The following is a 16,505-nucleotide window of genomic DNA, read 5'->3' on the forward strand; positions in this document are numbered from 1 at the left end:
CTTGTGTTGGTGCCCCAAGACAGGTATTCTCAACATCGTAGGTTAAGGAGCAAATAAGTATAAGCCCTTAGGAAAGCAATTAGGTAATAAGAATTGAGAACTTCTAAAAGTCTATATCCCAGGAATCCTTCTTCTTAGAATCCTAATTTTAAAATATAGAAAAAAGTTGTATGTACTATGAGGTCCACTGCAGTATTATTTATAATGCTTTAAAAGTGGGAACAAGGGACTTTCCTGGTGGTCCAGTAGTTAAGAATCCACCTGCCAACGCAGGGGACACAGGTTCAATCCCTGATCCAGGAAGATCCCACATGCCATGGAGCAATAAGCCCGTGCGCCACAACTACTGAGTCTGTGCTCTAGAGCCCACGAGCCACAACTACTGAGCCCGCGTGCTGCAACTACTGAAGCCTGTGTGCCCTAGAGACCGCGTGCCACAACTACTGAAGTCCATGCGCCTAAAGCCTGTGCTCTGCAACAAGAGAAGCCACCGCAATGAGAAGCCTGCGCACCGCAATGAATATTAGCCCCCGCTCGCCACAACTAGAGAAAGCCCACACGCAGCAATGAACTCCCAATGCAGTCAAAAAAAAAAAAAAGGAAACAAACTAAAACTACGATCAATCATAGGGAAGGTAAAATAATCATGTGTTATCCATGTGGCTTGCCCATAGCAACATGAGGGTATGTTTAATTGACTCTATTAAATTTTAAAATCAAAACAGTAAATTTTTTGTGCAGTATGATAAAAAACTATCACAATAAAACATGCAAACATGCATAGAAAATATAAAGTCAATATGCCAAAATGGAAAAATAATCTTCTCAGGGTGGAGAGTCCAGGCAGCTTTTTTGAAATTTCTTTCACTTTTCTGTTTTTTTCCCCTTAACTTCTTTAATTAAAATGTACATTTTTAAATAGAAAAAAAAAAAACCTTTAAAAAAGTTATCTCTAATACACCAGCATAAAACCTTTTGTAGTTAACTTTCTACTGCTCAAATTCATCATTCCCCTCCCCCATCATCCAATATTTATTACGCAGGCCCTTTAATGTCACAAGACTCTGCTGCCATGCATTGATTTTTATGATCTTACTGGAAAACTGCTAGGTGCATAGAATGATATCTGTGCCTGGTGTCTGCATGCACATCATATATCACTTTGGATTGCCAGACAGCAAAGGAAAAACACCATAAACACTAATTTTTACTCCTAGATGGCTTAGTAATTTGCTAAATTTCCTTGTAATTGCTTCTAATTATTCATACATTAGAGTAGAAGGGGGTGGCTATAAATTTTCCATGAAAACAAAATTTAAATACAATGCATCCAATAATGTCTCCACAGACCCAGGTGGCAACCTGCTTTCCTTATTAGGCAAATCCGACAGACACTGGCAACACATGCTGCTTCTTAATGTGACAGAGCAGACTGAGCCAAGGAAGCAACACTTAGAGCGTGATGCTGGCTTTGCGAGGATGCAGCGCGAGCAGCTCACCACCATTCAGGTACAAAAGCATTTGGGGAGCTGACTTCTTCTGGGATGGAGAGTTTCCACTAATCCCCTGCGTTCTCCCCTGAGAGGTGTCAGCATCTCCTGGTAATTCAGAGCAAGGCTGTTGATTACTTCATTCATTCATTAACTCTTTCATTCACAAAATCCGTATCAAGCACCTGCTCTGAGTGAGGCGGTGTGGGAAACAAGCTGCTCCTGAAGGGGGCTGAGGGAAGGCGATCTACAAGTAAACACCATAACCCAAGGTGGTAGACTGCCTCCCAAGGGGCACAATCGTGGCCCAATTCCAACGCTACCTGAGTTCTGTCTAGAAAGGGAACTGAAGAGCTTCAGGGAGGAGGTAGCAACGGAACTGGACCTTAAAGGATGATTAAAATTGACAGTGTATGTAGCTGCTCTGGAAAACTGCATGGCAGTTCATCGACAAGTTAACCATAGAATTACTATATGATCCAGCAATCCCACTTCTGGGTACATCCCCAAAAGAAGGGAAAGTGGGGACACAAACAGATATTTGCACAACCATGTTCACAGAAGATTATTCACAATAACCAAAAGGTGGAAACAACCCAAGTGCCCAATGATGGATGAATGGATAAAGAATGTGATAGATCCATATGACAGAATATTATTCAGCTTTAAAAAGAAGTGAAATTCTGATACATGCTACAACATGCATGAACCTTAAAGACATTACACTAACTGAAATGAGTCAGATACAAAAGGATAAAATATTGGATGGTTCCATTTATTTGGGGTATCTGGAAGAGTACAATTCATAGAGACAGAAAGTAGAATGGTGGCTGGCAAGAGCTGGGCGGGGAGAGGAAGTGCAGAATTCTCGTTTCAGTCAGGCAAGATGAAAAAGTTCTGGGCATGGATGGTGGTGAAGGTTGCACAATGATGAAAATGTACTTAGTGTCACTAAACTGTACACTTAAAAACGGTTCAAATGGTCGATTTAATGTTACATCTATTTTACCACAATTTTTTAAAGTGTTGAGAAGAGGAAGGGCACTTGAGCCAGAGCACAGGAGTGGGAGGGATGGGCTTCACTCAGGAAACAGGGAGGAGGGCAATTTGCCTGAAAGATATTAGATTCAACAACAACAGTAACAATAGTGGTAGCCATAAGTATAACTTTCAAATACTGTTTATTATCATGCCCTGGGCCCTGTACTACTTCTTTTGCTAGTATTATCTCATTAAGTCTTCTCAATGATCCATAAAGTAGGTACTTTCATTATCCCAGAGTTAGAGCTGAGAAACCTGTGGCTAAGAGAGGGCAAATAATTTGCCCCGTAAGCATCAGAGCCAAGACCTGACTGTGCCTATCTCTCCCCAGAACCCACCCTGCATGTTGTTGCCTCCTGCCAGCAATGTGGGAGAAGTGGGTTGGACCCTTGAACACCAGATTAAGGAGTTGGGCCATCATGAGTAAACAGAAGGGATACAGGAAAGAATTCTGAACAGCAGAATTATGTAAAGAGAACTTCATTCAGGGAATATCAATCTGGCAGTGAGAGATAGGAGGCTAAAGGGAAACTTGGAATTTTTCCAATGAATAAATAATGACAATCTGACTGGAGAGGCTAAGATGGGAAGAAGAGGATGGACAGAGACAGGAGATATCTTCAAGGGCTTGGGAACAGACTAAGTGTGGAGGATAAGATCAGTCTGATATTATTCTGTGGTTTTTAACACTGGGAAGATAGTGTAGCTATCAAAAATAGGAAGCCCAGGGAAGAAAACAGGACTGGGAAGGAAGAGAGCATACTGGGGGCGTGAGGAGTTGAAAATGCTAGGAGATCTGATTGGTGGAGATGTTCCTCAGACTGTTAGAAAATGAAGGTGTCTGATGTTAGTTTCAGAAGCTCAAGCACTCAGGCAGGAAAACCATGGCAGCTGGTGTGAAGGCTGGGACCACACAGCTGAAACTTCCCCTGGATTCAAGCATTTGGGAGTTCTCAAGATGCTGGCTGGCTCCCTGCCCGCTCACACCCCCGCCCCCCGCACACCAGCCCCATCAATCACCCATTAAGTGATAACCAAGGAATATCAGACACGAGGAAATCACAAACACGAGTAAGAAAGACCGAGATGAACAAATACAAATGACCCCGGAGAAACTGGAGATAATTCAGTGAACCAAAATCACTTTCACTGGTATTCTGCAAGAGATTTGAGACAAGACTGCATCCATGAAATGAGATCATGCTGCTACGATAGAAGAGAAACCAGCAATCCATAAAGAATTCTTTGAAATAGAAACGACCAGTGTCATAGTAACAATATTTCCACAGAAAATTTGGAGTCGGGGAAATAGCCCAGAAAGCTGACCAAGTAGTTAACAAGACCTAAGACTCAGTAAGAAGAGAGACCCAGATTACCAGTCCAGAAGGACCAACTTCTGAGCAATCAAAGACACAAAAGCTCATGAGTCTACGTGTCAAAGCAGTCCATTGAGTTCCCAGCATGAGGAATGAAAAGAACCACACCTAGATACGCCCTTGTAAAACCTCCACACCAACAACAGAGATCCTGAAGTCTTCCAGAGTTCAAAAGATAGGCCACCTTCACGGATGCCGTGGGCACGGGAGCAAAGAAGACAGTGGAGGCCACACGTGAGACACTGTCCCTGTGAAGGCTTCCGTTTAGAAGGCCTGCCTTGGGCAGCACAGACAGTCCCAGTGAGCCAGAATTCAATTCCCTCCCGTGTTTGCCCTAACTTCCAGGAGAGAACTTCCTATTTGCAGAGCAGTCCATGAGGGTCTGATGCTATCAGCAGGTCGGAGTGATCAGGGAATGAAAGGAGAGTCTCTCCTCTCATCATTTCCCCAGGCTCAACAGAGAAGGGACGGACACGGGCTCAGTGGGGACGAGGCTCTGAGTCACTAGGGTGTCTCAGCGTCTGTGACAAAGCCAGCAACCCTTGAGAAGGAACCAAGACAAACTTCTGACTGAGGCGTGGGGAGGTGAGAACCCCCTCTGAGAAGGGAAACACCTGTGTTTCAGCTGAGCTTCTCACACTACTCTAATTTCCAGTTCTTCTGTCTTCTCCATTCACCATAAGCTTTGGGAGAGCAAGGCCTGTGTCTTATTTAGCATTTTTTATCCTGCACTTACCAAGTCCTGGTACATAGTTCAGTAGATGCTGAGCGGCTGTCTGGACAGATGCAGGAGTGGATGAATTTCTCCTTTTGTTGGACAGAAAAGGTGACAGTGGCTGCTGGCTGGCTGTGCCTCTGAAGGAAGTAGTCACATTCTGCTCCATTATTAAAAGAAACTCTGCATAATTGGGCTCCGTTGTCACTCCTAACAACAGAGAAGACCATTTTGCCTGTCATTATTCAGAAAAATTGTGAATAATAAGTTCATATAGATTATTAAAACTTCACCTCTAAGAGAATTACACTGCAAAATATTTAACACACAGCATTTTCCATACCGCTCTCTCCCTCAAATGGCGTCTTTCATTCCTGCTTCCAGGACTGTCTTTCTGTGGCTGTTCCTCAGCGTCTTTGTTGACATTGTCTTTTTTGCCTGTGGCTTTAAAATACACTGACACTGGGGCTTCCCTGATGATGCAGTGGTTAAGAAGACGCCTGCCAATGCAGGGGGACATGGGTTCGAGCCCTGGTCTGGGAAGATCCCACATGCCGTGGAGCAACTAAGGCCGTGTGCCACAATTACTAAGCCTGCATTCTAGAGCCCGTGAGCCACAACTACTGAAGCCCACGCACCTAGAGCCCGTGCTCCGCAACAAGAGAAGCCACCACAGTGAGAAGCCCGCGCACCGCAAAGAAGAGTAGCTCCCTCTCGCCGCAACTAGAGAAAGCCCACGCGCAGCAACGAAGACCCAACACAGCCAAAAAAAAAAAAAAAAAAAAAAAATACACTGACACTCACTGCGAAGGGTTTCTGCTCAGATGCCCAATCTGTATCCCTTTGAAGCCCCATGTAGGGACTCCTCTGACTAACTCATTTCCACCATTGTTTCCCAAGGATCCCACAATCCCACTCATCATCCTCATTTAAAGCCTAAATGCTGTCTCTGAACCTTCCCCTAAAGGACATCCTATACATAGAAGTCCAGTGCCCTTCAACCCACAGGCAAATATTTCTCTCTCCTGATTCACACACATTACTGGCCTCTGGCAGGAGCTCAAGTCTCCTCTTTTCACCTCCCCTTTCCTTACACGTGGATCCAGATTGAGGTATTTCAGACCACAGCTGCTGTTCCTCACGTGCACCCCCAATGCCCATGCTCCCTGGGGTGCTGCTTAAGGTCCCCTCGTCAGTAGTAAGAAGGGACTCTCTCTTTGCTTCATCTACTACGTGCATGAACTTGTCACAAGCACAGTCTCTGTTACACTACATGTTATATTCTCCTGTTGCTCTTCCTTGTTAAAATCCACCTATTCTTAGGTATGATTTAGCAATATATAATGAGACAAGGAGGCTGTCTCCAGCTGGGTGTCAGAGTTACAGCGTTTGGTGAGGGAGGTGGGGAGGAAATGGAGAAGGAGCATCATCACAGTCCTATCTCTGGTCCTTAGTTCTGCACAGTCCGAAGATGACTGGCTCATCCAGAAATGACTGGATGGTTCACAGTAATCAAACTTATAAGAGATTGATGTATAAATCAGAAAGCCAGTGCGTTAATTTATAATGGCAGATAGAACTTTCTATCTGCCTATCGAAGGTCGTATCTACTCTTGAGGGACCCACCTTTCCAGGACCCTGTTGCCTAGGGTACCAAGGTAGGAGTCAGATAGTTGATAGAAGAGTACGTGATCAGGGTGAAAGCAGTGGTACAGTCTTATGCAATATTTCGTTCAGTTTCTGAAAGGCCTGATGTATTAGCCCTGCTCTTCTAAAAAAAGTTTATCTGATCAATGGCCAGATGACGCGAGTCCACTAAACACAGAGCCTTTCTCCCTTGAAGAAAACTAGACTGCACCCTCAACTCGGGCTGCCCAGCTCAGTTTTCTGCACACTCTGCCTATCTTAGCACCATTGTGATTAACTTACCAAATGAATTCTTAGACGGATGTTTTCCTTTTTTTTTTTCTTTAAAGATAGATTTTATTCATTTTATTTTATTTATTTTTGGCTGTGTTGGGTCTTCGTTGCTGCATGCGGGCTTTCTCTAGTTGCGGCAGGTGAGGGCTACTCTTTGCTGTGGCGCGCAGGCTTCTCATTGCGGTGGCTTCTCTTGTTGTGGAGCACGGGCTCTAAGCGTGTGGGCTTCAGTAGTTGTGGCACGTGGGTTCTAGAACGCAGGCTCAGTAGTTGTGGTGCATGGGCTTAGTTGCTCCACGGCATGTGGGATCTTCCCAGACCAGGGTTCGAACCTGTGTGCCCTGCACTGGCAGGTGGATTCTTAACCACTGAACCACCAGGGAAGCCCTGTTTTTCTCTTTTATATATATGTGGTGGGAGGTGGAGGGATTGAGGGTGGTCTTCCATTCAATCACCTAAATTCAAAGGTTGGCTGGTATCTTTGTATTTCACCACTATAATGTTCATACTGCATATTCGCCATATTTAGAACCACTGACATAATCTCTGCATCTCTGTCAGTGGTTGTGAAAAACAAAAAACAACCTCCCAATTTCCACATCCAGAGTTCTAGTCCTGTCTCAGCCATTGCCTTGCTGTGTGACCTTGAGCAAGTTGCACACCCTCTCTGTGTCTCCTGTATAATATCTACCGAGAGAGAGGGGACCAAGTGATTTCTAAGGTCCCTTCCAGCTCTATAATTCAAGAATTTTATGCCTGAGATCAGTGTCCCTCTCTTTAAAAATCAGATGATTACATAACACAATGGCTCCCTCATAGGTCCTGGGTACACAGCAAATGAAAATTTGCACTGAAATTGATTGCAGAAATTAGAAAAAGAGCAATGAGATGATGCATAAGTGTCAAGAACCTTCTGAGAGGACAAGATCCTGGGCTCGACTGAAGGTCTGTCTCAGGTTCCAAGCTGACAAGTATTACCTACATGACAAGCTGTTGGGGGTCGAGGACTTTTTTATAACTAACAAAAAAGGCTTCGAAACAATTGGATGAAAGGTACTATATAAGGACTAAATACTCTAATTGGGCCTTTTCTGTCTCATTATTTGCCAGTGAAACTAATTCTGCTGATCTCTAGATAACAGGGGAATTTAGAAATAGAATTCCATGCTCAGATAAAATCCAAGTACTCACCCTTGACCATTAGTAAGTGTTACATGAATGAGAATCAGTGTGTCCTCTTTCCGCTTAACTACAAAGTGTCCCTTTGGAGCTCACAGTTCACACCCCCATATAAAATGCACTTTGCTAAAATGTTTACTGTGGAGTGGGGCTCTTATAGAAGGGAGCTGAAGAGGCGAGGGCTGTGTGCAAACACGCGGTGGGGAGTCTGGATGGGTTTACAGTAAGCGCAAGCATCCCACTGGGACTGCAGCCTTTTACCTCTCACCAGGGGGAGGAAGGCTGGGGGGGGGGGGGTGTCTGCCATTGACCAGGTGCTGCAGCCCCAGAGATCAATTCAGCACTAATGAGGGCTGCAGCTGGGAACAGAGAGGAGTCAGTGGGGCTTTGCAGGTAGCTAGGCTCACTGCAGACACGACAGAAGCACAAGAAATGGTGACCACTGTGTCTGTCCACCTCACCTTTGGACACTGCCAACTCTAAGATGGGTAATACAAGCCAGTAGTGAAGGCCTAAAGCAGAGGTTTAGATACAGGCTGCTTTCCTGGTTGAAATGGAGGTATTAACTAATTCATCAGCACTGGGCATAACCAGCACCAGAGATGGCAAATAAGGGAAAGAAAGATGATTTTCTAAGACTACCTGGCCTTGAGAACACTGAAAAAAATTCAGCCAGGAAAAGGAAAAAGTGACATTACTTACAGTTACTGCTCATCTTTCGTAGATCAAAAATCAAGAACCCATGACCCACGGGAGAGATCTTGCCCAGTGCTGTGCTTTCCTTGCTTGACATAGTACTGGCTCTGTGTTGTGTTTCATTCTGTTCCAATTTCGAAAGTCTCTGGTCAGTTCAGGGCTGCACGTTTGTGCCCGTCACAGTGTGGCAGTTCCCAACTGCTCCCCCCATTCACCAAATGCCCCAGGGCCCCCTGACCCTCAGCGACATTTCTGCTACCTGGCTTGTCCCTACAGGTGTCTACATTGTCTAAATTTGACACCAAGATGTAGAACATCAAGATTTCTCAGTAAAGGTAGGAAAGAGTCTATGGACTAGAGAATGACAGTGTTCTGCCCTTGAGGGCTGTTTGCAGGAGGTGGTAGATGTCCTTTCCCTGGGAGCCCTTCACATTATGGAAGAGTTTGGCCTTGGAAGGATGAGTTGTCCAACTGCATCTAAAGTGGAAGCCAAACTAGATGTATTCTTTTATATATATACGATATATATAGTTTTACTGAGATACAATTCAGAAATCACACAATTTACTTATTTAGGGCCTACAATTCAATGGTTTTTAGTATATTTACAGATATGTGCAACCATTATCATAGTCAATTTTAGACCTTTCTCATCAACTAAAAAAGACACCCTGTATGTTCTAGCGCTCACTCTCCCTCTGCCCACCCCAGGCAATAATTAATGTACACTCTGTCTCTGTAGATTGGCCTATTCTGGACATTTCATATAAATAGAATCACGTAACATGTGATGTTTTGTGGCTGGCTTCTTTCACTTAGCGTACTGTTTTCAAAGTTCTTCGATGTCATAGCATGAGTCAGAACTTCATTCTTTTTATGGCCAGATAATATCCCATTTTGTGAATATGCTGGATTTTATTTACCCATTCATCAGTTAGTGGACATTTGGGTTGTTTCCATTTTTTACTATTATGAATAATGCTACTATAAACACTCCTGTATAAGATTTTATGTGGACCTATGTTGTCATTTAAGTATGTATTGAGGAGTGGAGTTGCTGGGTCACATGACAACTCTGTGTTTAACCATTTGAGAAACTGCTAGACTGCTTTCAAAAGTGGTTGCACCATTTTACATTCCCACCAGCAATTCCGATTGCCCCTCATCCTCACCAACACTTGTTATTATCAGACTATTTTTATTATACCCATACAACTGGGTTTGAAGTGGTCTCGTTGAGGCTCTGATTTGCAAGAGGTTGAGCATCTTTTCATGCGTTTATTGGCTCTTTGGATATTTTCTTTGGAGAAATGTCCCTGCCGATCCTGTGTTCATTTTTTAATGAGTTATTTGCTTCTTATTATTGAGTTGTAAGAGTTCTTATATATTTTGGATCCAAGCTCCTTATTGCAAGTATAATTTGCAAGTATTTTTTCCATTCTGGGATTATCTTTTCACATCCTTGGTCGTATCCTTTGATACACAAAGTTTTTAATTTTGAAGACATCCAATTTATCTATTTTTTCTTTTGTTGCTCATGTTTTGGTGTCATATTTGATGTTCCATTGCCAAATCTGAGGGCACAAAGATTTACTCCATGGTTTCTAAGAGTTTTATAGTTTATAGCTCTGAAATATAGGTTTCTGATCTACTTCGAGTTAATTTTTAAGAGTATATAAGGGTCCAACTTCACTCTTCTGCATGTGGCTATCCAGTTGTCCCCGCATCATCTGTTGAAAAGACTATTCTTTCCCCATTGAATGGTCTTGTCACCCTTACTAAGTTTCTTTTAAGATCTAAGTCTGTGACATAGATGTCCCCACATTCTTAACCTTCAGAAGTCATCCCTCCCTTTAATACCATTTAGTATAGCCAAAGTTCCTACATTTCATGAATGCAGAAATGTCTTTTTTTTTTTGCGGTATGTGGGCCTCTCACTGTTGTGGCCTCTCCCGTTGTGGAGCACAGGCTCCGGACGCGCAGGCTGAGTGGCCATGGCTCACGGGCCCAGCCGCTCCGCGGGATGTGGGATCTTCCCAGACCGGGGCACGAACCCGTGTCCCCTGCATCGGCAGGCGGACTCTCAACCACTGCGCCACCAGGGAAGCCCTGTGTCTGTGTTTTTTAATCCAGATAAACTTCTGAGTTATTTAGTCCAATATTATTTGGAAGGGAAGTGGAACTAATTTTTTTTTTTTGGAACTAATTTTTAACAAAATATATTTTACTTGGGCTGCTATAAAAATAAATGAGGAAAAAAAAAATCTTGAAAGTAGACAGTTAACAGCAATTATCTCCTAGATCTAAAAACTGCTTTACAGGCAAATTGAATGCTGGCAACTCTGTTAAAAATAAATAATGTTCTTTTTGCTCCAAAACAAGGATTGATCCACCTCAATTCTTCATTATTAAAATTCAGAAAAAAATAGAACACTTCCTATTCTGAGTAATTTATATCCTTACATCCCAAATGCCTTTAAGAGAGTATCTAGCATAGGGTAGAAACCTAAACAAGAAATTGTTGATTTAAATAGAGTGGAAATGGGAATGTTCTCAAGTATGCCTCTGTGTGTGTGCTTGGTGGAGGTGAGGCAGCCCAGCTCCTCTACAAATTAGGCCTTCACCTACTTCCTGTGGGTGAATTTGATGTGAATGGTCCTCATTACCCAAACTTTATATAATAATTCTATAATGTTTGATAAAATAAAACCTTCTTGGGCTGAATAGTTTTAATAGCCAGATTGCTTACAAGATACTCCAGGCTAGCTAGGCTTTTGCAGGGATATCCGTGCAGATGTGTCACTGAGGAATGAACAAGCAGGAAGCAAAGTCTGTGCAGGCAGCAAAGGGTCTCTCCCTGGAATCAGCAGAGATGGAAGCGGGGCAGTTTCCCCTCTCACTCCTCCTTAGTGACCCCAGAGATCCCCAACATGACAGCTGCATCATAGAGAGATGGCTCCCATGGCCCTTTCCTTTCTGGGCTCCTTTGGTTTCCCCAGTCCTGACATTATTTGCATTCAAGTGATGTTTCCTGAACCTTGGCTCTGTACTAGGTTGTGGGTATACCTGGGTGCAAGTGCAAGCTCACAATATAGTGTTCATGCAGGATCTTAAGGCCAACGGTCTACCAAAAAAGCTCTGCTCAAGGGAGCGTGAAGCACTGAAAAAAGATGGGCTTGTAATCAATGGTGTAACATGGTATTGAAAGCCATGGACGTGGTGAGTGTGTCTAAAAACAGTATAGGATGAGAAAGACAGGGTTTCAGGATAAGGCCCCCAGGAATATCCAAATCTAACTGCTGATCAGCTTCCCAGTATCCATCCTCCCCTTCTTCCTTAGTAACAGGGCCCTCATTATTCAGTTAAAAGACACTATTTCCCAGCATCTGTTATAGCTGGGAGGTTAACAGAATGTGGACCAAGGGGGGTGTGTGGCTTACAAGAAGCCTCTCTAATGACTCACCTAGAAGGTACAACATTTTGCCTTTTCTCCCTGCCTTCAGATGCCTCCTGGCACATGGACGTGATGGCGGCCATCCTGGACCATGGGGTGACCTTGAGGATGCTAGGATGCTGAAACAGAAAGATAGATATTGAATTCCTGTACGGTCTATCTTTGGGCTTCCTTGTTTGTAAAAGAATGACTCTTCTATCTTATTTAAGCTACTATTTTTTTTTCTGTTAGGTACGTCCAAACTCGATCCTGACTGGAAAAGTAAGGCAGAACTGGATGAGTCAAGAATAAAGAAAATGAAGGAGCAGTCATTGAGGAAGGAGAGAAAACAAAGAGAATGTCACAGAAGCTAGGGGGACAAAAGTATTCCAAGAAGCAGTGAATGCTCAAAAGTGCCAAATCCTCCTGAGAGAGCAAATAAGGTAACACTAAAATATGTTCCTAAATATCCATTGGACTTAGTGGCCTAGAAGTCATGGGTGACTTTTATGAGACTGTACAGGTTCGTGACTGAGACGGAAACCCATTGGAGTGGGTTGAGTGATGACAGGCAAGGAAATGGAGATCACGGTATAGACAAACCTTTTGAGAAATCTGGCTGTGAAGGAGAAGCCAAAGACAGAGTGGAGGCTGGACAGGGACGTGAATGGGGCCAAGAAAGGACATTTCTAAGATTGCGGGGACTTGAACCAGTCTTAAGAGGAGCCAGATGACAAGGAGATGTTAAATACATAAAGGTGGGAAGGAGTGTCAATCCTTGTCCCGACCAGGCGCTACGGCTCCTCACTATAAGCACCTCCTCACAAGTGCCCTCCACTTCCTTTCCTGTCTCCCCTTGTGTCTGGAGCAAACCCCATTCCAGAATGAACCCGACAATCTTCATGCCTTCACCTGAACAACCGCTGGAGAAAATCACACAGCTGAGCTGACGGGCTCCACCTAAGAAGCGTTCTTCCCCACTCTGAGGTGAGTATTTCACATCTTCTTTCCTCTCCTCCAGTCTCCACAGTTCCTTCCCCACCTTCAGTTGGCGGATGGCCTGACCTCAGCTTTACTGGAAAATGGAGAGCATTAAAGATGATTTAAAAAAATTTTTTTCACTTCAAACCTTTTCAAGTATTAAACAGTTTGTTTTTCACCCACATCTCCTTGTCACAGATACACATCTCATTTAGGCAATTTGGGAGATGCACATTGCCTGAAGGAGGGTGGCTGCAGGCAGTAAAGTTGATTTTTTGTTTTTCAAAGGTATTTTATAGACAACGATCTGGAGAGAAAAGGCTTTGGGCTTGTAAGTTTACAAACTTTTTGAGTTTTACAGATCTTGGCCAGAGACATATGGAAACGTGTGTGCATGTTTTGGATTTCACAATGGTGGCGGTTGCGGGGTGAGAGGGAGGCGGGGTGTGTGCTATGTGACTCCCGCACAATGAGAAATTATCCTACCCCTGCGGCCAATAGCATCCCCATTCTGGTACTTCCCTGCCCAGTTTTGATAGTGAACAGACAAGGGCCTGAGAAAGGGATGGTTATCAGAGGCTCAGATACCTCAGGAATGAGGATTTGGGTAACGTCACCAGATAAGTCATTGAGACCAGTAGAGGTGAGAGCTGAGGGCAAGGGGAATTTGGGACAGATAGGAGAGGAGGGAGAGTGTGAGTATCACCTGCAGCCCTGAGACCAAATGCAGCAACAGGGGCTGTAGTGTGTCCTTCTAACCTCATTCTTCTAAATTTCCTCTCCCAAAGAGAGGCCCACTGGCAACCCGGAAGAGATACTCTTTGAACATATATGAAGTGGATCTGGACTCTGGCAGCTAAGGAAGTGTTGACCTGCTCTCCCTTTAAGAAAGAACTTGCTGTTCTGATGCAAGGAGTCCTGGAACTAAGAGCCCCCAGCTGCTGGACCTTTGAGATCTTCAACAGTGCAGAAGGCGAGGCCATGCTCCTCTGGCAGCCCCCAGCCAACTGCTGAGCATGGTTGGGGTCAGAGGGTCTGGCCACCTCTGCCTAAAACAAGTCTCCTGTAATAGGCGTATCTGCTCTAGAGCTCACGTTGGATTGGCTCTGTCTGACCTGCATGAGTTTGGAGTCTCTCCCTGCCTAGTCCTTTTTCACTTCTTTGCCTTCTCTAGGTGTCAGAATAGCACCACAGTCTGAAGGCTCCCTCCCCATCGACCTTTCACAGGCCTTACTCCTCAATACACTTCTTGCACACCCAACTCTGGCTCAGTGCTTGCTTCCCAGATTGACACAGATGGTTAAAGAATATGAGACCCAGGACGCAAGGATACAATTCCGTCACCCTATACCAATTCAGGACTAAGCCTTGTGGATTATTCTTTCTCAATGCGTGATGTATCTGTTCTTCTGTTCCATTTTCATTACACAGTTTGAGGCTTTACCAAAATTTGCCTTCATATTTATTTATTTAAGTCATGTTTAAGATTATTTTAAAAATAATATAATGTAAATTCAAACAACACAGAACTAAAATTATCCTTTTAAATTCCAGTCCTAATCCCCAGAGTTAACCATTAACTTGTATATCCTTCCAGATTGATATATATATACAAATGGGATTATAGTAAACACTGTTATGCAACCTGCTGGGTATCTTTAACTTAAAACTATTATTTTGGACATGTGAACATCTTTCCATATCAATATATGTATCTCTACTTCATTCTTTTTAACAGCTGTTATCATATTTAGTTAATAAGTCATGTCATTGAAGAACTTTTATTTCTAGGATTTGGCTATTATAAACAAGGCTGCAGTGAATCTCCTTGTATTTAGTTTCTGGGAATTGATGTTCCATGTCTACCCATATTTTATTGGAGTGTTTATCTTCTTCATACTGATTTCTAAGAGTTCTTTAAATGTTAAAGAAATTAGCTCATTTTCTGATATGTGTTACAAACATTTTTCTCAGGTTTGTTGTTTATCTTTTTTTTTTTTTTTTGCGGTACGCAGGCCTGTCACTGCTGTGGCCTCTCCCATTGCGGAGCACAGGCTCCGGACGCGCAGGCTCAGCGGCCATGGCTCATGGGCCCAGCCACTCCGCGGGATGTGGGATCTTCCTGGACCGGGGCACGAACCCGTGTCCCCTGCATCGGCAGGCAGACTCTCAACCACTGTGCCACCAGGGAAGCCCTGTTGTTTATCTTTTGACATTGCTTGTGGTATGTTTTTCTCTATAAAATTTAAAATGTGTACATAGTCAAATTTATGAGTATTTTCTGTTATAGATTTTAGGTTTGGAGTTGTGCCTAGAATGACCTTTTCTTTTCTCCTTTTTTTTTTTTAAGAATGACCTTTTCCATGCCAATATTATGAAAGACAAATCATCTATGTATTTTTCTAGTACATTCATAGTTTTAAGTATTAAAATTTTTTTCTGGCATTTATTTCCACATAAGTGATCTAGTTTTATTTTTTCCCAAGTGGCTGCTAGTAATTCTAATGCCATGTATTAAACGATCTATCTTTCTCCAGTGATTCGAAATACCACCTTTACCACACTCTAAATTCCCATAGTATTTCTTAATTACTATGCTCCCCAGCCCCTCAGGATCCTTGCAGAACCTGTGTTAATCGGTCATATGTGAAAAAAACAAATGAGATAAACAGCAGAATGGAAACATTGACCTAAATGTAAGTCAATAGGCAAGTTCTCTGAGGTCCTCAACACTTTTACAGAGTGTTCTGTCTAAAGTTGAAAGAGATGGTCCACATCTTCAGTGGGTGCCGAGCAAGCAAGCAAGAGGGCACAGACAGGGGCAATCTGGGTTCTTGTTGCTCTCTTAATGTGAAATCCTTCCCATTAGAGTTCTTGGATTGTATTAAAGCGTGGTAGTTTTTAATGAGTGCATAACCCCAGCAAAGCTTTCACTTCAAAGCATGTTGCTATTACAGCCGCTGCATTAGTATAGTAAGTAGGGGGATCAGTTGCACACGAGAACTTTGAGTGTCTTATGGCCTCCCTCTGCCGCAAGACAGCCTTTCTGAAGGTGATTGCAGATGGACATGGCCCTGCATCTTTGAAGTATGCTCAATGCAGAATCAATTCAGGAACTCACAGATACTAGTTATCAGCCTGTGTTTATTCACTTCGCAGAGAAGGGTTTAATTAATGTAATACTTATTGGTCAATGCTTTGCTTTTAAACTTTACCTTTGGCCCATCAGCAGATCAATACGTATTTTAATCTTCTTCTGTTTTAGAACTGGTTTTAAGGCTCACGGCAGAGGCCCAGATTTCACAATCATTAATTGCTATTATCAGCCCCTTTCATTTCCTAAACATCAGCAGTTTCTTAAAATTCTGCTTTCATTCCTCTACTGAGTTATCCCTTCTTGTTCATCACTTGGTTCTGTGGTGTCTTTCAACCAAGTACAGAGTTTACAACTAGCCAATAATGGGAAGAAAAAGAATGGCCTGAAATTCTCCATTGATTAAACAGTCTATCTCAACAGCTGCACACAAAACTGAAAAAGTAGTCTGGCCACTTCTAGATGGATGTTATCAAGTACTTCCAAGGCTCCAGGTGGGTCTGCCCAACAGGACTCATTTCGTTATCTCTCTTTTAACTAATTACTGAATTATCACCTTTTGGCGGCCAATTATTCTACA

General features: G+C 43.2%; 1 protein-coding gene across 3 annotated transcripts in view; it reads right to left on the reverse strand.

Moving 5' to 3' along the window:
- LOC307189416 (uncharacterized protein) overlaps positions 1-16,505 on the reverse strand; it is a 51,923-nt gene that overhangs the window by 16,720 nt on the left and 18,698 nt on the right. For all 3 annotated transcript variants that reach the window (XR_013829183.1, XR_013829184.1, XM_079927465.1), the window contains exons 2-4: positions 12,763-12,925; positions 11,881-11,990; positions 4,644-4,832 (exon numbers count right to left, since the gene is read on the reverse strand). Coding sequence is in view for 1 of the 3 variants with exons in the window: in XM_079927465.1 (XP_079783591.1) it covers positions 4,644-4,832; positions 11,881-11,896 (205 nt within the window). In the remaining 2 variants the exon portion in view is untranslated. The remainder of the gene's footprint in view (positions 1-4,643; positions 4,833-11,880; positions 11,991-12,762; positions 12,926-16,505) is intronic.

This window comes from Stenella coeruleoalba (genome assembly GCF_951394435.1).
Source record: "Stenella coeruleoalba genome assembly, chromosome: 7".
NCBI lineage: Eukaryota > Metazoa > Chordata > Mammalia > Artiodactyla > Delphinidae > Stenella > Stenella coeruleoalba.